General features: G+C 44.4%; 1 protein-coding gene across 15 annotated transcripts in view; it reads right to left on the bottom strand.

The window, feature by feature from the left end:
• Positions 1–26,561, bottom strand: part of Fam13b (family with sequence similarity 13, member B) — an 82,477-nt gene extending 55,916 nt beyond the window's left edge. For 5 of the 15 annotated variants that reach the window (XM_006525851.2, XM_017317886.1, XM_006525852.3 and 2 more), the window contains exons 1-4: positions 10,043–10,134; positions 3,200–3,366; positions 1,482–1,673; positions 848–1,060 (exon numbers count right to left, since the gene is read on the bottom strand). In XM_006525851.2, the coding sequence (XP_006525914.1) occupies positions 848–1,060; positions 1,482–1,638 (370 nt within the window). In that variant the 5' untranslated portion in view covers positions 1,639–1,673; positions 3,200–3,366; positions 10,043–10,134. Of the gene's footprint in view, positions 1–847; positions 1,061–1,481; positions 1,674–3,199; positions 3,367–10,042; positions 10,465–26,468 lie in introns of those variants that run through there. The other 10 variants (XM_030250432.1, XM_006525853.2, XM_030250433.1 and 7 more) reach the window with 8 other exon arrangements.
• Positions 26,562–27,250: the final 689 nt, after the last annotated feature.

Raw genomic sequence — 27,250 nt, forward strand, 5'->3', positions numbered from 1 at the left:
ACAAACAGACAGACATGGCTTTAGCGATTCGGTATGTGCTGCTCTTGCAGAGATTTTTAGTTCAGTTCCTTAGCAAAAGAGGATCTGACAATCTCTTGGGACTCTGCAGAAACCTTCACTCACACAGACACACATATATTCATAATTTAAAAAAAAATAAGCCAGGGGGCGCACGCCTTTAATTCCAGCATTTAAGTGGCAGAGGCAGGCCGATTTCTGAGCTCGAGGCCAGCCTGGTCTACAGTGTTCCAGGACAGCCAGGGCTACACAGAGAAACCCTGTCTTGAAGAAAACAAAAAACAAAAAAAAACTTTTAAGTCACTTATATCAATTAAAAGCAACATTCGATTAACACTAATTAGACCTACCATCTCCAATTTGTCCTGTATATTTTGTATTTATCATCTATTTCTCTATAGACACCTGTAAGCTTTATTTTAGCTCAGGCCAGAGGACTAGCTCAGCATATAGAGGCACTTGCCACAAAGTCTGGAACCCTAAGTTCAATTCCCCAACTGTCTGGATCTCCGGAATCCATGGAAAAGTAGGAAGTTGAGGAACAACACTCAAGGCTGTCCCCTGATGCCCATACTCACACAGTGGGACACATGCACGCTCACATATAAACACATACATCATATACACAAAAATACATACTTAATTTTTTTAATAAGTACTACAAAGATCCAAGAATTTTGCCACTCCCTTAACTATATACCCAGAGGACAAACAAGGAAATAAAAATTAATCTCTGAAATATATATACTAAACTAACTACATATCAGATTTCTAAAAGGTAAGGACTCTAAAACTAATAATACATGACTGATAAAAATCCAACTGTTACCTTGAGAAAGCTGCAGCAAGTGAATATGCAAGCTGCCAGGTATGACGGGCTCAGGGAGCTCCTGCAGGAAAAACCTAAGGAGACTAATGGCTGAGGGGACGTCCGCTTCCTTAACCAAGTCCACCTCTTCTCCACTGTCGTATCTCTGCCGAAGCCACTCCACTGTCTCAGCATTCCCATTGACTTGAAACAGCCCTTGTTGCTCCAGACCTCCTATGTTAGTTCAAGGCAAGAATTAAGCTGCACCTTCAAGTGTCTAGCCACATATGCATATTCATATTCATTCTCAACTTAAAATGCTCACACTTTTGGAAAGCCTTTCTGGGCTCCCCAGATTTAATTAAAAAACAAACTGATCATCTAACACATAGTATCTCTGAGGGATATTCTTTCATCCCACCCTTTATATCCATTTTAAAATTTCCTATTACCCCCGCTGAAAATGTTCTCAGCTGGGTAACTGCCATTTCCAGGTAAATCAATTTAAATAAAAATATCTTTTTATTGTTTCTTAGTGTTTATATTGTTCTCCATGCTTTGCATTATTTTAAGAAAAAATTAAATCCAAAATCAAAAAGGGGTAAATTGTGTTCATTACAACAAAAGCTAGCCCTCAAAATAAGGAAATGTATACCATGTTCCTCAATATAGTCCACAACGTGGCGGACTATGAACGGAACCTCATTGTCTGGATGTCCTCCCTGCTGCAGCTCATCAAGTGGAATTCCAAATATTTTGCTAGCAAGATCGGAGTTGCAGTTACTCAAGGAAGGGGAGGAGCTCTTCCTCATAGCTTTTTTGCAGCCAGAAATCAAAGCTGTCTTTTCTGCCAAATGAAAGACAAAAAAGAAAATAGAAAAGGGGAAAAAAAAGACTATAATAATTAACAGGTGGCAATATGAGTAAATACATTAAAGAAAAAATGCTTTTACACCTGAATGTGCACTCGTCTATTTAAATATGTCCCAGTTATCAGGCCCACGATACAGCCTACAAATACATCTCAGTGCAATCATCTAAGTTTTTCTCTACTATACAAAGCTCTGTAAAGTCTGAACACTTTATCAGCGTCAAACAAGTCATTTAAAACTTTTGGGAAAGTGACATTAAGATCTCAAAACAATTAGGGTCAAATGTGGTCCCAAGACTTTCACTCGGCAAGCACAGTGATAATGAAGTTTTTAGAAGCAGCAAACCCAATCCAACTCTGAGCCCTGTAATATGAGCCCTCCCTTCACAAATGGGTAATCGGGAAGAGTCTCCTTTGATAAACTGAGAGGCTTGAGACCTGGTCTCAAGCTTGGGATTGGCCTTAGCCTCATATCCTGCTGCCTCAGCCTCCTAACTGCTAAGACTCCTAACTCCATAAGGAACATTCCTCACTAACAATCATTTTTTATAAACAGGGACCTGATAGGAACAAGAATAATCATTGGGTTTTGTTTGTTTGTTTTTTTGGTTTTGCTTGTTTGTTTGAGACAGGGTTTCTCTGTGTAGCCCTGGCAGTCCTGGAACTCACTCTGTCGACTCAGAAATCTGTCTACCTCTGCCTCCTAAGTGCTGGGATTAAGGCATGAGCCACCACTACCTGGCATGAATAATCATTTTTCTTGTTGTTTTTCAAGACTGGGTTTCTCTGAGTAACAAGCCTTGACTGTCTTGGAATCCCTTTGTAGACCAGGGTAGCCTCAAACCCAGAGATCCACTTGCCTCTGCCTCCCAAGTGCATCACCACACTTCAACTTTAGTGAGGAAAAAATTCCAGATCCTCAAGCTAGTCCAGAAGAAATGGTCTATGGTTGTCTTAATTTTGTAGGATAGAGATCAGTAAAGAAAAGAAATAACTGTCTCCAGTATCTAAAGCAAGAACTACCAAGTAGTCCAAAAAATTAACTTAACTAATTCCAGTAAAAATCCATTCTTTAAACAAAAGGAGAAAGAATTATCTTTAAAAGAAAAAAAAAAATTCCAAATACAGATACTTCAGACCAAAGGTAAACTCCCAGGATTCTAAAGTTTAAAAAATTAAGATTGAATCAATTGTATTAGCTAGATCGAAGGCACCATAGAATAACCAGGAAACAATCCAACCAACTTTCAGGAATGGTAGAAATTGAGTTAGGAACAAGAAAATATCATGAATTCAGAGACTTGGGAAAAGAACATCTATTCTTTGATATAGTTGGTATCAGCTAATTAATACAAAACCTCAAAGTTAACCAAACAGCAGCTAACTATATGAATTGTTGACAGCAAAAAAAATAAACGGAAGAAAAACTGAGTAGCAGCTATAAACAGCAAACTCTAAAAGTCTCTGTGGGTTTATAGAACATTACCAATAAGAAAGCTTACCTTTGAGTACTTAAACACCTAAGTTTAAAACACGGCTTCTGCACCAGCTTCCCTCACTGAGCAAGCATCGTTCTGTCATTTATGGCTGTTTGAGATTATGGCAGAAGATCAGCCTGTAGTTCCTCATTGAAGAAACGCAGAACTCGATCAGTACTTCAGAACTTAATCTATAAAAAGAGAGAAAACAACTGCTTCAGTTCCCATATCTTTATGTGTGTTTGTGTGTGGTCTTCTATTCTTATTTTTTTAAAGAATCTCTCACTGAATCTGAAGCTTACCAGTTCAGGTAGACTAACCAGCCAATGAACTCCCAGGAAACACCTGGGATTTCAGGATCTTGCAACTATTCCCAGATAGATGCTGAAAAAAATCTTTAAAAACAAAACAAAACAAAACAAACAAAAAAACCCAGGGTCGCCAGATGTGGTGGCGCACGCCTTTAATCCCAGCACTTGGGAGGCAGAGGCAGGCGTATTTCTGAGTTCGAGGCCAGCCTGGTCTACAAAGTGAGTTCCAGGACAGCCAGGGATATACAGAGAAACCCTGTCTCGGAAAACAAAAACAAAAACAAAAAACCCAGGGTCTCATTATGAGCCCTGCCTGGGTGGCCTCAAGCTCACAGAGATCATCCTGCTTCTGCCTCCCAGCTAAATCTAATCATTGAAATGCACAAAATTTCTCAACTGTCTTCCACTACCCAAAGCTCTGTATTTCTGGGGTGGAGGGATTAGTAGCACCTATTTGTATGTATCTTGTATTTCTAAAGCAGAGTAGAGAACGATACACTAATATACAACGTATAGAGATATAGTACATTAGGAAACTTAAAAGCCTAGAGCAGTGGTTCTCAACCTAACACTGTGATCCTCTTATATATAGTTCATCACTCTGTGGTGACCCCCAGCCATAAAATTATTTCACTGTTACTTCATAACTAATTTTGCTGTTATGAATCATAATGTAAGCATTTGATATGCAGAGTATCTGATATGCGTCTCTCAAAGGGGTCACAACCCACAGCTTAGGATGACTCAATGGGTACAAGTACTTGTTGCCAAACCTAATGACCTGAATTTGATCCTTGGTAAATTTGATCATTTGGTAAAGGGAGAGAACCAACTCCTGAAAGTTGACCTCTAACACACACCCCTCCTCCCTCTCAAACACAGACACACACACCGGGCGGGGGGGGGGGGGGGGGGGGGGGAGGGACATGGAAAGAGGGAGAGAGGGAGACACACAGAAACAGAACGGAATTAAAACTGTACTAAAGCTGAGTGTAATAAAGGTGCACCCGCTTTAGCTTCTAGCACTGGAGGCAGAAGCAGGTGGATCTGTAAGCTTGAGGCCTACAGACGGAGTTCCAGAGCAGCCAGGGCTACAGAGAAGTCCTGCCTTGGAAAAAAAATTATTATGCTTAAGATTTTGTGTGTCCGCAAACTTTATATGCCCCAGTACAGGGGAACGCCAGGGCCAAAAAGGAGGAGTGGGTGGGTAGGGGAGTGGGGGTGGGTGGGTATGGGGGACTTTTGGTATAGCATTGGAAATGTAAATGAGCTAAATACCTAATAAAAAATGGGGAAAAAAAAGATTTTGTGTGTATGTGTGTGTGTGTGAGAGAGAGAGAGAATAAATATATATTTGTGTGAGACTGCAGATGCCAGAAGACAACATTGGATCCCCTAGAGGTGGAGTTTCAAGGAGTTGTGAGCCACCCGATGTGGATTCTGAGAACCTAAACCTTATTTAGGTCCTCTACAAGAGCAGCAAGTGCTCTTAACCACTGAACCATCTCTCCAACCCATCTTTTTTGTTTCTTTCTTCCTAAAGACAGAGTCCTATGTAGTCAAGACTGGCCTAAAATTCAAGATCCCCCTGCTTCAGCCTCCTGATTACTGTGAAAATCATACATACTTGGATAATTTATTTTTTTAAATAAAAGTACAATGCACTTGTTTTCATCAGAAAAAGGTATTAGAGGAATTCAATAACTTATTCTAGACAAATTGATTTCCAGAAATGGAAATATTTCTCATTTCACACAGCTGGCAAAAAGTTCCTTTGGGGGGAGGAGGGGATAAAGATAATATGCCGACTTAGAGGAGAGGTAAGTGCTCACCCCACAAGAAAGAAGACCTGAATTTCATCCCCAGCACCCGTATAAAAAGTCGAGCATGCTGGCATGGCATGGAATCCCAGTTCTGGGGAGGCAGACAGACCCTGGGCTCCACAGCAGATAAGCTAGCCTAGCATAATCTGCAAACCCCAGCTCCCAGTGAGAGACAAGCTCAAAAAACAAAGTGGATGGCTCCTGAAAAACAATATTCCAAGTTGTCTTGGCCTTCAAATGAAAACTCAGTCACACAGGAACAATAACTAGCATCCACACCCATATGTACACGTAAGTACATACAACCATACACACGAGATAGGCACATGAACAAAAGCAGCACTGACCTAACATACATAAGGCCATGGGTTTGATCCTAAAGTCCACGAAATGAAAAAGGTAGGGACTATACTTTCTTGTTTTGTGAAATTTGAGCAAATCTCAACAACAAAGACTTCTTCATTTTTTTGTTTCCACTTCTAAACTAACCAACAGTAGAATCCAAGAATTTGAACTGATGCTATCATTTCCAGTATTTTCCAGTTCACTACCCACCAGAATCCTTCAACAATCTGGTGAGGTAAGGAGGAAAAAAAGATAAAGGCTCAGAGAGCTAACAAAACTGGTCAACTTCCAGAGCTTGTGACAAAAGCTGCAACTGACTTTGAAGTGGATGCCCTTTCTAGCTAACAAGTATAGATCCCACTGAAACTGCTGCTTCAATTTTCCTTAAAGTGTACGAAGCCACAGCATGCTTCCCATTTGTTTAATGTATCATGTGAATCGAGTTGTTGCATTAAAGTGGCATGCACTATACTCTATTCCAAATCCTTCATTGTTCCCATTTCTAGTTAAAATCAGCTACTCACAAATTAACCTTCTGTTCTCTCTTGGAGAAGTTCCAATGCACTCAAGTTTAGGGAACACAATTTGTAGGCAAGTTCATCTATACATCCCATACTTCCTTTTTCTAGACCGTTAACTCCTCCCATGTTCTTGACATGATACAAAAATACTTTATTAACAAAGATATATCTGAAAAATACTTATTCGTTGATTTGATAGGTATTGTTTTTCAGACAGTGTCTCATTATACATCCCTACCTACCTAGAAACCAATCATAAACAAGACTAACCTGGATCTCCTCGGCATGCTTGGGAGCACTCTGCCTACAAAGTACTGGGATTAAAAGTGTATGCCAACTGGGCAGTGGTGGTGCATGCCTTTAATCCCAGCACTTGGGAGGCAGAGGCAGGTGGATTTCTGAGTTCAAGGCCAGCCTGGTCTACAAAGTGAGTTCCAGGACAGCCAGGGCTACACAGAGAAACCCTGTCTCAGAAACAAAAGAAAAAAGAAAAAGAAAAAAAAATGTATGCCAGGCATGCCTTTTCCATACGGACGTGACAGAAAGATTCTTCGTATTGATATATCTAGTCTAAATTTAGGCTGAGACCCTTTTCCAAATATAAAATCAAGCTGGGGGGTGGTAGTGCACGTCTTTAATTCCAGCACTCAGGAGGCAGAGGCAGGCAGATCATTGAGTTTGAGGTTAGCCTGGTCTACAGGGCGAGTTCTAGGACAGCAAGAGCTACAGAGAGATCCATCTCAAAAAAACAAACAAACAAACAAACAAACAAAAAAAAACAAACAAAATAAATAAATATAAAAACATAAAATCAGCTTCTTTGCTGCTTATCTGTAAAACAGATGCTATAGCCGGGCGTGGTGGCGCACGCCTTTAGTCCCAGCACTCGGGAGGCAGAGGCAGGTGGATTTCTGAGTTCGAGGCCAGCCTGGTCAGAGCTATAAAGAGAAACCCTGTCTCGAAAAAAAAAAACAAACAAACCAGATGCTATATAAAACAGGATGCTATATAAAATTAATTTTCAGTAAATTTTCAGAAATGTTAGGTTTTTAAAAAAAGATTTAACCCATATAGAAAATAAAAAGACCACACCTACAACTCAACAAGGAAACAACTAAGTTTAAAATGGGTATAGATTTGAGATAAATATTTCTCCAAAAATGGTAAGTATGCTAGTTGTTTGTTCTTTTGTCAACCTGACAGAGGCCAGGGTCATCGGGGAAGGCGGAACCCAGACTGGCCTGTGACAAGTCTGTGGAGCACTTTCTTGATTAATGATTGATGTGGGAGAATCTCATCCACTAGGGTTAAGTGCCATCCCAAAAGGCGGTTCTGGGCATGCCAGGAGCAAGCCAATAAGCAGCATTCTCCCATGGCCTCTACTTCAGTTCTGCCTCAAGTTCCTGTCCTGACTTCCCTCAGCGAAAACACTTCTATCAGTAAAGCAAAATGAACCCTTTCCTGCCCAAGCTGTTGGTAATCGTGTTTTATCCCAGCAAGAGAAACCTAACTAGGGCAATAAGCATAGAAAAGCTATTCTGAGGCCAGCGAGGTAGCTCAAGTATATATACAAAGCACCTTTACTCTCTGCCCCACAAGCCTGACAATCTGAGTTCAATCCTCAGAACCAACAAAAAGGTGAAAGGAGAGCGTTAGAGAGCTCAATGGATAGAGCACTAGCAGCTCTTCCAGAGGACCCAGGTTCGAGCACCCACACAAGCTGTTTAAACCTGAAACTCCAGCTCTAGGAGTTTTGGCCTCCAGGGACACCAGGAATGCACATGGTGCAGACTTACATGCAGGCAAACATCCGTACACAGAAAAAAAAATTTTTTAAAGTGGAAGGAACAAACCAACTCCACAAAGTTGCCCTATGACCAACCTCTATACACACCATGACACAAAAACCTGCACCTACACACAGATAAAAACTTTCTGAAGTTGCCTATTACCAGTCTCTAGAGACATTAAAAAATAAAAGGCGCAGGAGAGGCTAAAAATGTGACTCAGTAAACACGGTTGCTTGCCTCAGACGCACAAAGCCCTCATCGGTCCCCAACACTGCAAGCTTGTAACCTCAACACTGAAGGAAGAGGACTCAAAGGTCAGGAAGAATACCTAGACTCAACTGTGGGTAGGCAGGGGGATTGGAACAGGTACACCCTCCGGGCAGAACCTAGTGGCGTTACAGCGGGATGTGGTGGTACCCACTGTAATGTCATCCCAGCACTCAGGCTGCTTCCATACAACTTTTTGGGTGGGGCCAGCCAGGGATAGAGAGAGAACACCTCGAAGATTAAAATTGTATGTCAACTATGAAATGGTACATTTTATGTATATAACTTGAAGATTAGAGAGAAGACACAAGGAGTAAAGGCACTTGCCACCAAGCCTGACAACAGAAGCCCTACCCCAGAAGCCACGGCATAGACAGAATCCTAAGGGTTGTCCTCTGACCTGCAGGGTTTGCCGTGGAACAAGAACACATAATAAACAAAAACATTTTTTAAAAAAAGGATTTGAATCTTAGTGCGATGGTGCTGGCTTTTGCTCCCAGCACTTGGGAGGGGGGCAGGAGGTTCAAGAGTTGGAGGTCATTCTTCCTCAGCTGGATAAGACAGACTTCCATGAGACCATGTCTCAAAATAAAACTGTCCTTTTATTGTTGGGGAAATACTGGTAAATCACTCTTTAATTCAGTCACCTTTATTTTAATCCAATAAAGATTATAATGTCACTAAGGTACACTACATACTGCAAGGACTGTAACAATGTTACAGATACCTCACTGGTAAAACTGTGAGACCATATCCTAATTTTAAAGGATAAAGAGGAGGCACTAAAAGACAAACAAATGACCGGGTCATTCAACAAGTATTTACTAAGAGCACAGTGCCTTAAAAACCCAAGCCAAACTGCACTTCAGGTTACAAAAGGGGGCGTTAAAGGTACAAATTCACACTAACCCAAGAACAGAAAGTTAATACTCAAAACTATCCTTTAATATCTTCTACAAACTTGCCTGCCACGGCTGTTTAATGTTAAATAGCCAAATACACTGCAATTGTGGTTGCCATTTTCAGTTTGGCTTCCTCCAAGCTGATTAGAAGGCCTTCCAGGGAACCGGATGAAATGATGCAACAGTTTTTCTAAGTCACTTTGGGTTTAATTGATTACAAACAAAGAAGAGTTTAACAGTTCCCACTAGGCGGGTGTGCCAACTGAGTCCACTTCCTATCATCTTAACTAGCTGGGCACCCCATCAGAAACTCGACGCCCTACATAGGGACCCCTCAGACCTGACTCTGGCTGAGTGCCTTCTAAATGAGGTCCCTGTGCACCAACAGCCCAATTTTGGCTATATTCTCCGAGCGACTTAAGGAAGTCAGCAACCACTCATCTCACGTGACCGTAAAAAAAGGGACGCAGCTGAGCCCGGAATAAACCACCTTTTTCTTTTTCTTTTTTTCTTTTTTTTTTTTTTTTGCCTGCATCAACTCCTCTTCCCAGCTTGAAGGAAGTGGGCGCAGAGGTGGCAGAGAAACGGTGGGCAGGCGAGGCTGAGAGGTGAGGCACACGCCCGTTTGCGCGCACTGCAGCAGCTGGAAACCCAAGGCTGCCACACCCCCCCGACAGCCAGGGCCACCGCCTGTGCTTCCTCTTCCCAGCAGGCAAGAAGCCCCCCTCAACCGAATGCCCACCGGGGCTGTCCCTTGCATCTCCCAGACCCCGAACAGCATCGCCCAGCGGCCCGCCGCGGGTGGGACCCCGGGCTGCCTAGCAGCCGCAGAGTCCGGGGTTGGGGGAAGGGCCGCCGCGGCGAGCCGCTGCGCATGCGCAGTGCCGGGCCCCCGCCCGTTTACCCACCGTTGGAACCGCGAAGCCCCGTTCCCCGGCCTTGGCCGCTTTTCCAGAACCCTTGGCGACGTCGACGAGGCGAGAACTGAGGCCCTAAGTGGCACGGCGGCCGGCGGGTCTCCTCCTGAAGCGGCCTCTAGCGCGAGGCTGAAGCGACTGCAGTGGCGCGGGGCCAGCCCGGTAGCGACCCCCCGGAGACCCCGGGCAGCGGCGGCGGCAGACGCGGAGAAGTGGGCGGGAGCGGCGGAGGCGGAGGCGGAGGCGGTGGCGGCTGAGGCGCAGAGCCTCCCTAACGGCGAGCGGGAGGGGAACAGGGCGGAGGACGAGCGGCCGGGCCGGAAGTGACGCGAGAGGCGGGGCGAGCGCGCGGCGCCCCGGTCAACCCGGATTCGGCGCTGGACTGCGGCGGCTCCGGCCCGCCCACTTGTGGGTGCGGAGGTCCTGTGCCGGGAGCGAGCGGAGGGACGGAGGAACGGGGGAGGATTCGGGAGGGATGAAGGGGAAGACTTGGGAGGGATGAAGGGGAAACAAGGAGCGCCTGGTCATTGTTAAGCTGTGCCCAGGCCGTCCAGGAATCTCTGAGAATTTCATAAACCTTCCGAGAAGCTGCGAAGTGTTAACCATTTTCTCACTGCCGGCGATCTGGGTCAGATGAGGGATTCCTGGGGCTCTGCCTCGCCCCTTTCTCCCTATCCCACCCCCACCCCGCTCTACCTAAGTACCTGACCTAGACTTCAGAGAGATTAACGAGCCGTGGCTCCCGGAGGGTTCGGAATATGGCCGTTAATAGACTACTTGCTCACAGAGAACTTCTGGTACTAAAACTAGAGCTATAGGGCAGGAAGAGAGGAGTTGTGAGCCTAGGATTATGACCTTGCTTGTGTGAGACTACGTAGACCAACCTTGCAGCTCCCTCACGTCCTCAATAATATGATTACATCATCTGTAGTGGCTTTAAGAAAAAAAAAAACGCAGTCTCTCAAAAATATAAACCACTAACGGGGTGTGGAGGCATCCCTCTGTAATCTCAGCACTCTGGAAGCTGAGGCAGGAGGATCACTTCCAATTAGAGGCTAACCTAGACTGTATAACAAGTCGGAAACCATCCTGAGCTGCCTCAAAAGACAACAAAAATAATAAAAACAAACCACCACAATTCCATGTCAGCCTTTGTCAGAAGTTACTAACCTGGAAAATGTAAAAACAAAACAAAAAACCTCACAGACCTTAACACAAGATTTATGAAAAGTGATCAGCCAGGTGTGATACTCAATGTCTACAATCCCAACATTTGTGGGGTAAGGGCAGGAGGATTAGAAGTTCAAGGCCAACCTAGACTAATGAGTTTAAGGTGACCTGGACTGCCTTATCTCAAAAACCCACAAAGATTTATTTTTTTTAAAAAATCATGGAAGGCTAGAGAGATGGCACAGCAGTTAAGAACATTGACTTCTCTTCCAGAGGACCCAGGTTCAATTCCCAGCACCCACACAGCAGCTCACACCTGTCTGTAACTCCAGTTCCAGGGGATCCAACACCCTCACACAGACATACTTGTGGGCAAAACACTAATGTTCATAAAATAAAAATAAATTATTTAAAAAGTCACCCTATGCAATGATCTATCTGTAAGTGTTACAGAGACCAAAGTGGCTCCCAAGAGTCATCAGAGAGACTAAAAATATCTGTAACCTCGGGGTCACATGCCCAGGTGATGCTGTCATAACTGAAGGGTGTGGTCCACAAGAAGCCTAGAACCGTAGCATCTGAGTAAGACTAGAGAATGTAGGAGCTGGAGACGCGTGCCACTGGAGCTGCTGCTCCTCTTCTCCAAAAACTGAGTGATTCACGGCACTGGCGTTCAGCAGCTCAGTCTGCCTGGAACTCTAGGTCCAAGGGAAGGATCTGACGCACTAATTAGGCATCTACACTCACATGGACAAGCACACAGATAATTGAAAATAAAATCCTTAAAGTTTCTGTGATAGATATACACACACAGATATATACATATATGTATATATATACACATATATTGTAATTCCCACTCTGTCCAGAAGAAAGATAGCTGGCTCTGATGACCAGGATCATATACCCAATATCAGAGCAAAAAAAAAAAAAAAACCCTGATTCAAAGCTCTGAGGGCTAGGTCAATGAATAAACACCTCAGCAGCTTAATTCCCCAATACCCACTCTCACCCCACCCCAGAAAACTTTGTTTTGTTTGTGAGGCAGACTGTCCATTCTGTAGCTCAGGCTGACCTGGAAGTCGTGAATCTGCCTGTCTCAGCATCCCAGTCTGGGATTACAGTCATGAGCAGTATTTGCTGCTCAAGGGGTGGGGGGAAACCCTTTAATGCTCATATAGTCATTTAATTAATACTTATTGAACAGATAACTATGCTCCAGCCTCTTTGGACACATAGCAAATAAAATCCTCCCCTCTGGGGGGGTTTATGTCCTAGCAAAATTAAATTCTGTATATCCTTGATAAACACAAAGCCCCATGCTCCAATGTCAAACTCAGCAAATAGCTTTTCCATCACTCAAAGGATCTCTCAAAATATGCAGTAAAATAGTCCAGGGCACACAAATGATAGCTGGCTAGTTTTACAGTCTTAGCCCATTCTCAGCATAATTGATAAATTAGGTTCCATCCACTGGGTTGAATTTTGAGGTTGTTCTATCCAAATTAGTTCCTCAAAGCCTAATTAAATCTGAGCAAGTGAAATTTAGGTTTCCACATCTGCCAAACTAGGCCAACAAAGATAGTTTAGCAGGTAAGGGTGCTGCTGCCAAGTCTGACCTGATTTTGATCCTGGGACCTAGATGATAGACAGACAAAAGAGACTTCTACAAATTGTTCTCTGACTTCCACATATGTGCTTCTGTGCACGCGTGCACACACACACCACAAATAAAAAAAAAAATCTGCCAAACCAATGACCAAAGCCTGTTTCATAGCAGCTCAATGGAGATGCAGTTTGCATTTAACCTTATATCTTTCTTTAAATGTTTGTTTTGCTTTGGAAATGAGGAAAACAATATTAACTGACTTGAGAGGAACACTACCTGTTGAGCTCACACATAATGACTCAGTCCTGTAGTGCCAGCACTCCAGAGGCAGAGGAAGGAGGATCAAGATCACCCTTAACTATATTATGATTTGAGGCAAGCCTGGACAACAGGGGACCCAGAATCACAAAAGGCCAACAAGTCTGTGACCCTCCTTCCCTGAAGTTGACAGATCTCATCCAATCTCAGAGTCTAAGCAGGGCCAACCTGGTGAGTGAGTGGATAGAGACTGCTTTGGAATTCAGGGCACTGTAGGCTTTTCTGGGAGGTGGCGGCAAAAGCCTTCAATCCCAGCACTTGGAAGGCAGAGGCAGGCAGATCCCTGGAGGCCAGCCTAGTCTGCAGAGTTCCAGGACAATCAAGGCTACACAGAGAAACCCCGTCTGAAAACAAAAGACCGGTGTGATGGCACAGGGCCTTTAATTCCAACACTGGGCAGGCGCATCTCTGTGAGTTGCAAGCCAGCCAGGGCTAGAGAAAGAGACCCTATCTCAAAAAAAATTTAATTTTAGAAGAAAGGTGGTAAGGTTAGGTCGGTAGGGAAGGAGTAAGGGTCTGGATGGAGTGAAGGCAAGGATAAGTATGACCAAAATACATTGTGTGGGATTCTCAAGAAACTGATTTTTTTAAAAAAAGAACCAGGTAAAGGGAATATATTTTCAGTTTTTACAACATTTTCTTCAAATAATGAATTCTGGGAACACACCCATATTAATTTCTGTCAGAAATTTCCAAATTCTTAAAGGATTTTTAAAACACTGGAAATTTTCACAAAAGTATGAAACTGTTAAAACTGAAGATCCCACCGCTGCCGAGCCAGTGAGATGGCCCAGCAGGTCAAGGCACCTGCTTCCAAGCCTGACGACCTGAGTCCCAGACACAGACCACACAGGAGAGAGAAAGCCACCACAGGTTGTCCTCTGATCTCTGTCCACGCTGTGTCACAGAGACATAGTAAGTTAGTAAATAAATAAACACATGTTAAAATGGTTTTAAGAAAAAAAAATTCCACCAAACTAAACATTTTGAATAAAGCCTTTACCTGCAAGTCCATGGCTGGAAAACAGGGCAGCTTGGTGCTTCCATAGCTTAATCAAAAGCAAGTGGAAGTCATGAGTAGTGCCTGAGGGGACACAAAGGCTGCCTGGTCCCCACCTACACGGCCCTGGTGGCCACAACTGGCTATAGTAGGTACTTTGTATGAAGCCCAAGATGCTAGCTCCCTGCTTGCCCCTAGGTAGGAACCTAATATTAAAGTACAGGTTTTCAAACACCTAGTGACTTGATTCACTGAGCATCTTCCCCCTGGGATGCTCAAGGACATGTCTTAGAAAACAAATTTTGGATCTTAGTAATTAGAGTATTCAGTATGCAGAGCCCATGGGATATAATTTCTAAAATAAAAACAGAATCTGGTCAGAAGCAGTGGCACAGACCTAAGGTCCCATTGGGAAGCAAAGACTTGAGGCTGCTGTGAGCTCAAGGCAGCCAGAACTACCCAGGGAACCTTCCTCACAAACCAACCAAACAAACAAACCAGCCATGGGGATGGCTCTCAGGTAAAAGCACAAGCTGCAAGCCTGAGAACCTGGACCCAGTCCCAGAACCCACAAAATGCTGGATCCATCTGTAATCCCAACACTCCTGTATCAAGATGAGGGATGGAGACAGAGTTGCCTAGAAGATTGTGGGTCCGCTAACCCAGTATAGCAGAGCAGCAGAAATGAGAGCCCCTGCCTCAACAAGGTGAGAGTAAAGAACTGACCCCCCGCCCCCAGTGTTGCTCTCTGACCTAATCTCATGCACACACGGGGAGTTTGCTTTCATTTAAAAGAAAAAAGAAAAAAAAAAAAAACCTTCTTGTGCTCTCCCTTTGAATTTGTACAGAGGGAATCATGACCTAATTGAGAAGCCAAGAAAGTTCCATGAGTTTTATGAGTCCCCTTAGGAATAGAAAGACCTGTGATGGCTGAGTCACAAGAAAGTGAACCTTTGCCCTCTTCTGGGGGGGGGGGGGGGGGGACACGGGACAACACAGGACACTACCTGCTCTCTCATCTCCTCCCCCACTTTGCTAACTAGAGCCACAGGGAGGAGAGAGAGGAAAGGAACAGAAAGGGTCTTTCTTCCATGTGATCAGCCTATGCCCTAGGCTTACATCTTTAACGATGACTTTTCCTGGTGGACATTTCATGACTTCAGAGGCCAGCCTGTCGTGGTTTGTCACCCCTAATTCCTGTGATCCGAGCAGAACCCTCTATTCACAAGCTTTGCTTTTTCCTTCAGTCACTTTGTGAGGACCCCTGTCAGCTAAGTTGTAAGGCCAAGGCCCTGAGCCCCTTGTCACTGTCCAAGATCAACTCTCCATAGTCTCCTCCTCAGAGATGAGTGCGCGTGTACGTGCGCGTGCGTGCGTGCGTGCGTGCGTGCGTGCGTGTGTGTGTGTGTGTGCATGAAGTATCTAGAAGAGCTTGCTAGTGTTGCATCCGTGTCAGTTCGGTGGCAGTACTGTACAGTCTTCACAGGACCACAGGAAGCTCACATCAATTTGCCCAAACTTGGGAGGACAGCCCCATCTCAGTTTGGACTCAGCATTCCTCTGCTCTGCTGCCCAAATAGCCGTCAGCCCTGGGAGTCAGGCACAAGGCCTTCTAACTGCAAGAAAAACATGGCATGTGCTGGGTGGTTCCACAGAGGGGGCCCTGTCACCGGCTTGAGTTAAGAGGCAGATAGGTGCCTGCCTCTGGTAAGATGGCAGCATACAGCTGCACTCCCCAGAGGAACCCTCAATAGTTCTCACAGAACCTTTGACAACTGACTCTGTTTAGTGTCATCGTGCCACTGTTGTCTAGAATTTCTAAAAGGATGCACCTCAAAGATCACTCTTATTACTTCCATTAAAACAGTAGTTCACCAGCAGTCAAGATAGCTCCATGCAAGCCTTGTGACCTGAGTTCAATCCCCAGAACCGGAGTAAAGGTGGCAGGTAAGAACTGACTTTAGATGTTGTCCTCTGACCTCCACATTTGTGCTGCAGCACACTGCCCAACACCCCCCCTCCAACACATGCATAATTGCTTTTAATTAAAATAATACTTCCCAACCAGGGCAAGTTTGGAGCCACTGCATAGATATGTTGTTGGTAGATAAACCTGGACAGACCCAGAAGTCAGCCCAAGGTTGCTGCTGAATCTCACACAGAGCACAGGATGCTCCACAGTGAGGCTGAGTCTCACACACAGCACAGGATGCTCCACAGTGAAGATGGAGACTTTTTTTTTTACACTGATTTACTTGTGGGGAGGGGGGACACACAGTTGTGTAGAGGTCAGAGACAACTTGCAAGAGTCAGTTCTTTCCTTCCAAAATATGGGCCCTGGGATTCATCAAGCATGGCTCCAACGGTGTTTTTGCCAGCTAAGCATCTCCCTTGGCTGAGAATATAACTGCTGGTGTAATATAGCAGTTCTAGAAACTTGTCAGTCATCTCCCAAATTACATAGATTTTCTATTTTCTTATGTTTTACCTATAGGCATAGACGTCATGTTTTGTTTTAGTTTGGGTTTTTTTTTTTTCTTTCACTTCTAAGACAGTCTCATGTAGACCAGGCTGGCCTTGAACTCCTGATATTTCTGCTTCACCACCTCCTGAGTGTTGGGATTACAGGTGTATGTCACCACGCTGAGCTAGACCTCATACCTTTATATATTTCTAGTGTTGAAACTACAGCTATTTAGCCAGGATGAGAAGTGACAAAGCCTGTGTGTTTCTAAGAACCCCTAAAGTTAATCCAGGTGAGGGAGGTTATTAGAAATGGGAGACCTTTCATCTTTTCTGTTTGAGATGACTTCTTAGCACAGTAAAACAAGTATTCCATCCTCCCCTGAAGTCAGGCTATGTATCTCAGAAGTAAGGCTGTGCATCGAGTCACTGGAGAGGGGGAGATCCCTGCCTTAGCTGAGAGCCTGCCCTAGATGCCTGGCTTGTCTGCCTTCTAAGGATCATGTCTCCCTGGGGTGAGGCTTAAGTCAGGGCATAACTCTGTGTCTCTTATCACCTTACAACCCATGTCTCCTTAGAGAATGAAAACAGACTTCCAGACTCTCCCTTTATATTCACTTGGTAGACCTGAGCTCTTCTCAGCATAAGGCTTCTAAGCCATCTCTTCTGCCTGATGAGGGGAAACCCAGGGCTCCCCGTCCTTACTCATCTCATCCACCCCCAAGTTATCTGAGTGCTGCAGTTTTGCTCAATCAAGATTGCCATTATATCTTTGATGCAATGTTAATGAGTAATGAGCCACAGAAGTAAACAATCACAAAAAGACATCTCTATCCCCAATTCTATCTTACAAAGTTAAATACACAGCCATTTAGTACATATACAGACTGAACTTAGAATAAGAAAATGTCCATTTGAGTTGTAGACTCTGTTGCTAGCCTTGTGGCTCTGGTAAAATACCTGGGAGTTCCCAATGATAAAATAAAAAAACTAATGTGAGCCAGGTGGTGGTGGCACACAGCTTTAATCCCAGTGCTCAGGAGGCAGGGGCAGGCAGAGTTCTGAGAGTATGAGGCTAGCCTGATCTACAGAGCTAGTTCCAGGACAGCCAGAGCTACACAGAGAAACCCTGTCACAAAAAAAGAAGGAAGAAGAAGAAGAGGAGGGGGAGGAGAGGAAGAAGAGGAGGAGGAAAGAGGGAGAAAAGAAGGAAAACCTAGCGTGAGTTTATATATTAAATGGTGTTTTATAAACAGTATGCTTCAATATTTTCTCACTCTTCTCCTACTCTGAGGCCAAAATGATATCTCTGGAAATATTTTGCTTCTAGAGATCTTTAGGGATGATCTCTGTGTGGAGACTTTTCACAGAAGTTACCAAATGCTTGTTCATCTGTCTGGCTATGTGCTTTTTTGTTTTGTTTTATGTAACAGGGTCTCTCTATGTAGTCCTGGCTGTCCTGGAGCTTGCTCTGTAGACCAGGCTAGCCTTGAACTCAGTGGGGATCAAACCCAGAACCTTATGCTAGACACCCTGTCACTGGTCAATATGCTTTCAGATGAAAACCAAAAACATTAAAAAAAGAAGAAGAGGGCTGGTGAGATGGCTCAGTGGGTTAGAGCACCCGACTGCTCTTCCGAAGGTCCAGAGTTCAAATCCCAGCAACCACATGGTGGCTCACAACCATCTGTAACGAGATCTGACTCCCTCTTCTGGAGTGTCTGAAGACAGCTACAATGTACTTACATATAATAAATAAATAAATCTTTAAAAAAAAAAAAAAAAGAAGAAGAAGAAGGAGCGGGGGAGGGAGAGGGGGAAGAAGAAGGAGGGGGGAAGGGGAGGGGGAGGACGATGACAACAATGACGACGATGACCTGGTTTCTTGGTGCTATTTTTAAGATCTACTGACCTTGTCTTCTACAGGACATTTTTTCCTGCTAAGTATGGTGATATATGCCTGCAAGCCTGGGCCATATAGTGAGTTCAAACCTAGCCTTGCTATCTAGAAAGAGCTGGAGAAGGAGAATGGGAAGGGAGGGGAAGAGAAGGGAAGGGAGGAGAAGACAAGAGAAGGGAAAAAGAAAAGAAACGCTCTTCCCTAATTAGAAGAATGTTGTTGTTACTTGTTATGTTGTCTACTTGTAAGATAAGCCATGCCTCTAGATATGGATGAGAAAACAAGCTGTTTGGGGAAAAGATGAGGCGTTGCCAAATAGAGACAGAGATTGTCAACTCTGATTCTCAAAGAACCATGCACTGTGCAGTGCTATCCCAGTCAGTCAAACTTAGCTCATTAATTTCCCTTTCTCAAAGTTCTTACCTCTCTTGTCTTGTGATAAGAGGAAGGACTCAGAATCCACCAAAACTACAGTCTTCCAAAAAAGGAGGAGCAACTCACCATTCGAGCGTGGCACTGCTGCCTCTTCTGAGGGATGCACAAGACGTCTGTCTGAGCCATTTGCTCAGGACCATTGTACCCGTGCAAGAATGTATGTTCTTCATGAACAACAACAAAAAATTCCTAGCTACAAAGAGAAGAGACTGTTCCAGAGAGTACAAATCCCACGCCAGCATCCAAAATAATGGCAGATACTGTTCTGCCCTTAGCAACCCAAAGTAATGTTTGTGTCATTTATTTTCTTAAATACATACTTCCTGAGCAACTATTATGATGTGCGGGAGAATTAATGATCTCTGCCCTGGAAAGGCTTCATCATACATCCCTCTGAAATAGAATGGCTTTGGAAGAGGACCAAAGTCAACACAATGCAGATTTCCGTTGCTATATTCACTCCCAGAGACCCTAGTGCCAGCCACATCGAGTTTGAGGAGCTGGGACAATTGACAGTAGTGCTCGTTTTTGCCAAGTCCACATTTTTTGGCCTAATAATTTGGAATTCTTTGTATGACAATAATGTGAACATTTGCTGTAGACAAATTTGTTTTGGCTTCTTGATGAAGTGTCTACAATCATCTATTTTCTACAATTGAACAATATTTTTAGAAATAAAGAAGTTAAATAAACATCAATGAGTAGATGTTGCTTTCTTTTTCTCCCTCTCCTTGTATTCATATTGGAAACAAAGTTTACAGAGCCTCCAATGGTGACCTTCACAGAACAATAAACCCTTGTCTGCTTCTCAGCCTGAAATGGTCTTACCATTCTGCAGTGCCCATCTCTACCTCAAGAGGCCCTGAGGGTCTGGCTTATCTGGCCATCCAGACTCCATTTCATCCATCTCTCATTGGAGCCTGTCTGTGGCAAACTGATAGTTCAAATGCTTAGTCTACTAAGTCTTACCATGAGGGTGTAACAGAAGATAACTAGTGTGAAAGTACTAGGAGCATTAACCTGGAACATGATTTTAATCTCAGCCCTCTGGAGACAGAGCAAGTGGATGTCTATGAGTTCAAGGCTAACCTGATCAACATAGTGAATTCTAAGCCAGCCAAATCTATATGGTGAGACCTGTCTCAGAGAAAGAGTCTAGTGTAGTGTCCCAAGCCTGTAATAGCAGCATTTGAGAGTAGAGCAAAAAGGATCAGGAGTTCAAGGACAGACTTTTTAATACATAGCAAGTTCAAAGCCAACCTAGGCTACATTAGACTCCACCACAAGCAAAACAACAGCAACAACAAAATAAAACATAAAGGAAGAGAGTGTACCCATAGTTTAACCAAATGTGTTACTTCACAGTAAGGAGGTATTGATATTTTTATATTTATTTAGGGTGTGCGTGTGTGTGTGTGTGTGTGTGTGTGTGTGTGTGTGTGTTTGAGATAGGATCTCAGTATATAGCCCTGGCTGGCCCAGAACTCCACTTGCCTCTGCTCTCTACTACCAGAGTTCTGGGATGAAATGGGTAGGTGTGCTACCCGCTGGGCCTTTATAGTAAGGTTTTGCTGTTTGTGTCTTATTTTCTGTGTTTCTTTCTCCTGGAATATCTACCCCTTCAGTAAATAGTATTCACTGAGGTCAGGCCTGGTGCTCGGTGCTGGAGACCTCTGAGTGAACTCTGCGTTTGTACTTTAGCCTTCAGGACGTGGTTCTTGCCCGTCGGAAATGCACTGTGATCATGCCTAAGACTTTCACTTCTCCCTCAGAACCTACACTCACCTGGAAGCTTCCAAAGCTGGCTTTATGTCCCTACACGATCACCTCTATAACCTTGCCTGCTCATCTGTACTGAAGATCAGAATATATTTCCCTATACTTATTACACACTTTCCCAGGAGCTTCCAACCACGGGAATCGGGAAAAGTGTTTTCTTTGTTCCGACTTGAAAGATGTATCACCCAGAATCCCACTCCAGTGGTTTCACAGAGGAGCTGCTCACAAACAAGAAACTAGCACTTCTTCACTCTGTGCCACCATCCTGTTTGCTAAGAGATGCTGAGATGCTGAAGTACAACCTACAGTAAAAGATGACCTCACCAAGGGGCAGAATGTCCTGGTGCCTTATAGTTGTGTGAACTTGTAGCAGGCCTTCAGACCTCAGCAAAACTGACACCAGGTTGGAGGCGCCATGCTGACCTTAAAACCCAGCACAGAGGCTCCAACGTGTACCAAAATAGGACTAGAGACCTAGTCAATCAAAGACCTAGTCTTTGATTATAGTTCCAGGATCCAGGAAAACCTCCAAATGTACTAACCTTGGTTTTTGGCTTCTGTAGTTCTACTTCTTGCTAATCATTCTTGCTAACTGAAGTATGTCAGCCAGGATATGATTTTTGTACATAAAAGACTTTTGTGAGGGCCAGGGCTTCATGATTTGGGCAAGTTCCCCTGGGCAGTAATAAAGACTTTTATTTAGCATTAAGAGTTTCTCTGCATCCTCTAATGGAATGACCTTAACATTTTTGAGGCATTGGCAAAATCTCTAAAGGCTGAGACACCAAGACACTGGGAGTCTTGGACTACCTCTGGGGCAGCAGCACAGAGAAAGGACAGCTTCTAGAAGTGCACACCCCGAGGCACTCCAGGGCCCCAAGACCTTCACCTGTCTCTACTCCTGGTACCCTACAGGCTCCTGAGCCTCCACCCTTGATGAGAAGTTACAGAACATTTCCTGGATCTGTCTCCAGCACAAGTGAGTCTGTCTCTGGCCCCTTCTGGGAAGTGCACTTAGGAACGGCTGGATCTGAGTAAGATGTCACTGGAACTCCTAGTTTAAGTCTGTGTAGTGGCCACTCCTGGTTGTCTTTACTGCCGCCTGTCTATGTCCCTCTGGTTTTCCGGTCAATTCTGTTGGCTACAAGGATTAAAGCTGTGATAGGAGGTGGGGTGAGCAGTCCCAAGACAACATTAGGGTATCTGTATCTCACCTGGGAAATTCCAGACCTTCTGTGAAACAGAGTAGCTCTCTGTTGCAGCTGGATGGCCCAGTGACAGATCTCTGGGCCCCTAAGCAGTCCAGGCTGTCTGGAACATAGTGACTGGAAACTCAGGCCACCCGACCAATTTCCCTACATTGACCAATGGCTTTCTCTGGTGCAAGGTCCATTTCCTTGACTTAAGACCTGTGTCCTCTCCTTGGGAACCTGAGTCCTTTTGGTTTGGCCAGATTAATCAGAAAAACCCAAACTTCTGCCTCTTCTCTCAGCCCCACAGGAGGAAGCTGACTTTTCCCTTCTGTATGCCCAGTACAATTCCATCCCACCCCAAGAAGGAAATTCCCTGGCAGTGTTGGGGGTGGGTTATATAGTCTATCTTGGTTCCCCTCTCCCCTCCACACACACAAGAGTGACTTTGGCTATGAAGGCTCTGGGAGAAATTTCCCTGGGGCAGGAGTACCCTCCCCATTCTCCCTCTAAGGGAGATGAGCCCCCTCCCCTGTGGGCCCAACCCCTGGATGTTCTATGTCTCCCTTTTCATAGTTTATATCCCCTTTTCAATCAGTGATCTATACAACTGGAAAACTTAGAATCCACCATTCTAAAAAAAACCTCAGGATCGCATTAGCCTCCTTGAGACAGTCTGTTACTTGCCTGCCTGGACAGGTTGGGCAGGGAATTACTCCTGGACAGTACATCCAGATAAGAGGGGGTTTTCTCCTCTGCCCAACCTGACCAGGACCCCAGCACTGACCAAGGTAAGGAGGCAGGGCTGGGAAACTTTCAACAGGCCCTTTGAGGAGAATTAAAGGCAGTTAGTTGCTAGAAAACCTACCAATCTGTCTAAGGTAGGTGAAGTGGTACAGAGCCTCTGGAATTGTCTGTGGGTTCCCGGAGAGCATCTAGGAGACTTAAAGGATGTTTACCCCCATAGACCCAGATGTGCCCCAAACTGAAAGCAACCAATTATTTCTTTTGTTATGCAGTCTTCTAAGATACTGGAAAGAAACTTCAGAAGAATGGTTTGAGGGTATCAATAGGTCCCAGTTATTGAAGATTGCTCAAAAGCTGTATAATAACCATGACCCTGCGGAGGAAAGTCAGAATAAGTCATCCTGAGCAGTAGTGACTGTGCTCGGGGACTGACAAGAGACACCCCAGGGCTCAGGGACTGATAAGAGACACCCCAGGGCTCAGGGACTGACAAGAGACACCCCAGGGCTCAGGGACTGATAAGAGACACCCCAGGGCTCAGGGACTGATAAGAGACACCCCAGGGCTCAGGGACTGACAAGAGACACCCCAGGGCTCAGGCAGCTGTAATCTTCTGGAAAAGAAGAGCCTAGGGAAGGACCAACATGCTTCTTACAGGCAAACAGATGCTGGAAAAATTAATGCCCAAACCAGAAGAGGGAAGGAAAGATGCCTTGTCCTTCGTATGGTGGGGAGTTGATGGGGTCACGGCTTTCCTCTGATTCCATGGGAGCCCAGAGGCAAATCAGCCAGCTTCAGAACATCGCTCCTGAATTCAGTGGCCCTGGACAGGCAATTCCAACAACCATAAAATTGAAGTTCTCCTTTCCTTTTTATTGGCAGGTTTCTATTTACCTCAAGCCAGCCTTGGACAAGTTTGAACCCTGACCCTTCTGTCTCTACCTTCCAAGAGCCAGGAAGCCGATGCGCTGTGCCCACCCCTCCCCCTCTTCTCCTTCCTCCTTCTAGTTATTTTCTAATCAGGTTCTTTCCTGTTAATGTTTTCCTGTTAATGTTTTCTTCCTTAAATTCGAGTTCTTCTCATGCTCCTTGAATGAATCACCAAACTTCACCCAACTGGAAGCTAGATATGGCAAGAACTTAAAGTGGGTCTTAGAGAGACAGTATGGGGCATGCCATTACTTTTTTTTTCTCCTCCTCCTCCTCTTCCTCCTCTTTTTTTTTCTCTGACTTTTTTTTAACGACAAGGTTTCTCTGTGTAAGCCAGGTTGTCATGGAACTCACTCTGTAAACCAGGCTGGCCTTGATCTTAGAGATCTGTCTGCCTTTGCCTCCCTAGTGACGACACAACTGGCTTCATCACTTTAACAAGTTGGAAAGGAATATATGGGCCCAGAAAGATGGCCCAGCAGGTAAAAATACCTGCCACCAAGCCTGACAACCCATCCCAGGACCCACACGGTAGGAGAAAAATGGTTCTCTGTTCTCTATACAAACACAGTGGCAGAGTCTCCCATACATGCACAAAATAGGTGAATGGATGAATGAATGAATGAACAAACAAAATGGTTTTAAGTAACACATATTCCTGGGTATAGGCATAAACAATGACCATACTATAGACATTGAGAATTCAGAACAATAAAAAATAGGCAATGAAGGATGGGATGTAGCTCAGTATAGTAGAATACTTGCCTAGCTTATGTAAGGCCCTCAGTTCACAATACTTTGCTTGCCCATGGGTGCAGTTGTGTGCATGAATGTACACACACACACACACAGAGTAACAACATATGAAAAAATTCTCATGGCAGAGAATATTGGCATACACCTATACTCTCAACACGCAGAAGTAGGAGGCAAGTTTGAGGCCTGCCTGGTCTGCATAGTAATTTCCAGACTAGCCTGGGCTACATAAGAATGCCCTGTATTACAATTCATGTCTGGAATACTGCATTTGGAAGACTGAGGCGGGAGAATTGCCATGGGTTTGAGGTCAGTCTAAACTACATGCTACATAGTGAGCTCCAGTTCAGCCTGACTTACAGAATGAAACCCTGTCTCAAAAAACAAAACAAAATGAAACAAAAAAACAAATAAGACAGTGGAAGAGATGGCTCAGCAGTTAAGAGTGCTTACTGACTGCCCATACAGAACCCAGGCTCAGTCCCCAGCATTCACAAGACTGCTTACAGCCACCTGTAACTTCCATAGACTCCTGTACACATGTGATACACATACATGCGTACACTTTTTTTTTTTTGAGCCAGGGTTCTCTGTGTAGCCTTGGCTGTCCTGGAACTCACTTTGTAGACCAGGCTGGCCTCGAACTCAGAAATCTGCCTGCCTCTGCCTCCCAAGTGCTGGGATTAAAAGCCACCATGCCCGGCTACATGCATACACTTATGCATATACACAAAAGTAAATATTTTTACAAACCAAAAAAGTGTCTTTTTCATCTCTAAATTTTACTCCCTTTCCTACAAAAGTAAACCTTGTGTAGTGTATACTTTTACATGCCTATATCATGCCTATATCAATTTTTTTTAAAAAGTGTCCCCTAATATTCTATCTACTTTGTGGGGGGATTTTTTGTTCTCTGCAACAGAACAATGTATATGTATATGTATATGATGTGTATATTTGTGTGTATGTATGTATGTTTGTGTATATGTGTATGTATGTATGTGTATGTGTGTATGTATGTATGTATGCATGCATGCATGCATGTATGTACATAGCCCTGGCTGATCTGGAACCAGACTGTACTTAAGCCTACGGAGATCCCCCTGCCTTTGCCTCTGCAGTGCTGGGATTAAACGTGTGTGCCATCACCAGAGCGTCTATCTACTTTTTACATGTAATATTCCACAGAAATATGCCCAGTCAGTACATGAGTTTCCGTTTCTCCATGAGAAGGGACTGGGGTATGCTTGTGTGTTCACACACACATTTGTAGAGAACATGTTCCTAGCAACCAAGTAAAACCAGGTAGGAGAGTAAGACACTTAGCTGGGGCGTGGTGGCCCACACCTATAATTCCAACACTCAGGAGGTGGAGGCAGGAGAATCAGGAATTCAAGGTCATCCTTAACTACATAGCAAGTTTAAAGCCATCCAGAGCTACAGGAGACTTTGTTTCAAAATAAAATAAATGTTAAAAAGGAAAAAAAATCAAGACAGTAAAAATGAACACTTGAGCTTTGACCAACAATGAATGCTGTATATAATTTCCTTTCTTTTCTATTTTTTGAGACAGGCTCTCACCCTGTCAGGCTGACCTGGAACTTACTGTGTACCCAAGGCTGGCATCAAACTGAAAGCAATTCTCCTGCCCCAGTCTCCCAAGTGCTGGGATTGCTAGCCTAGGCCACCACACCTGACATCTACTGAGGCTGAGGAGCAGCAGTGGCTTCTTCCTGTGTTGTCCTGAGTTTCTGTAACAACAGGTGACAGCACATTGGCCCTCAGGACACAAGTGTCACTTCTGAGTTTCCCATCCATCCCTACTGCCTATTTTTCTGCATTCAATTTCTTCACATTGATCATAAACATAGAGCACTTGGCTGTGAGCCAGTTACCACATTAGATGGGGCTTTAGTTTTTAAAACAGGGTCTTGCAATGCAGCACAGCCTGTGCTCAAATTCGGCAATCCTCCTGCCTCAGCCTTCTAAGACCACAGGCATGCACCACCACCTCTAACCTAATCAAGCCCTAGCCAATTTTACTCTAAAAGTGCCACTTCCTTTGCCATTCCCAACATTTCCTTTCACTCACAGGGAGGCCTCAGAGGGAAGGGACTCACCCGGCTCAGCCCAAGGTACTCATTTCAGTCATTGGAGAGCTTTTCACCATCCGGTCCTCTCCCTAGAAACAAGGAGGAATGCTGCCCAAAGGGCCATTCAGGCCGACTTGGCTGGCTGTTATCTCTGTCCTTAGGAGATAAAGGACCAGCCCACAGGACAAGGGTCAAAGATAAATAAAATGGGAACACCAAGAAACATAGAGAGAGACCTTGGCCCCATTCAGTCCACACCACAGTGAAGCAGGAACCCAGAGCTTGACAAATAAGCTGCTAGATGTCTACTCTCCTCCCACAAGTGTGGTATACATTCTTAAGATGGAGTCCTGGATAACTGAGTTTTTTTTTTTTTTCAGGGAGTTGAGGCTTTTTGGGCTTTCTACTCTTTTATCCTAGGTCCCCTTTTATTTTTATATTTGAGACAGGATCTCACTATGTTGCCTTAGTTGGCCTTGAACTTCCAATCCTCCTACTTCAACCTCTAGAGAGGTTGAAATTACAATTCAATGCCATGCTGAGCTTTGGAGACATGGCTTGTTTTTGGAGTCAGGGTTTCTGTGTGTAGCCCTGTCTGTCCTGGAACTCACTCTGTAGATCAGAGATCCACCTCCCTCTGCTTCCTGAGTGCTGGGAATAAAGGTAGGCATAGCTGCCTCTAGATGAACTTTTAATCACAAGTCTAAATAACGAATAGACAGTCTCAGCCTCTTTTTATGTAATCAAAATAATTATTTTATAATCCTCTCAATTAAATAGCTCACAATGAAAGGATCTTCCTAAAATTA

Source organism: Mus musculus, chromosome 18 (genome assembly GCF_000001635.26).
Source record: "Mus musculus strain C57BL/6J chromosome 18, GRCm38.p6 C57BL/6J".
NCBI lineage: Eukaryota > Metazoa > Chordata > Mammalia > Rodentia > Muridae > Mus > Mus musculus.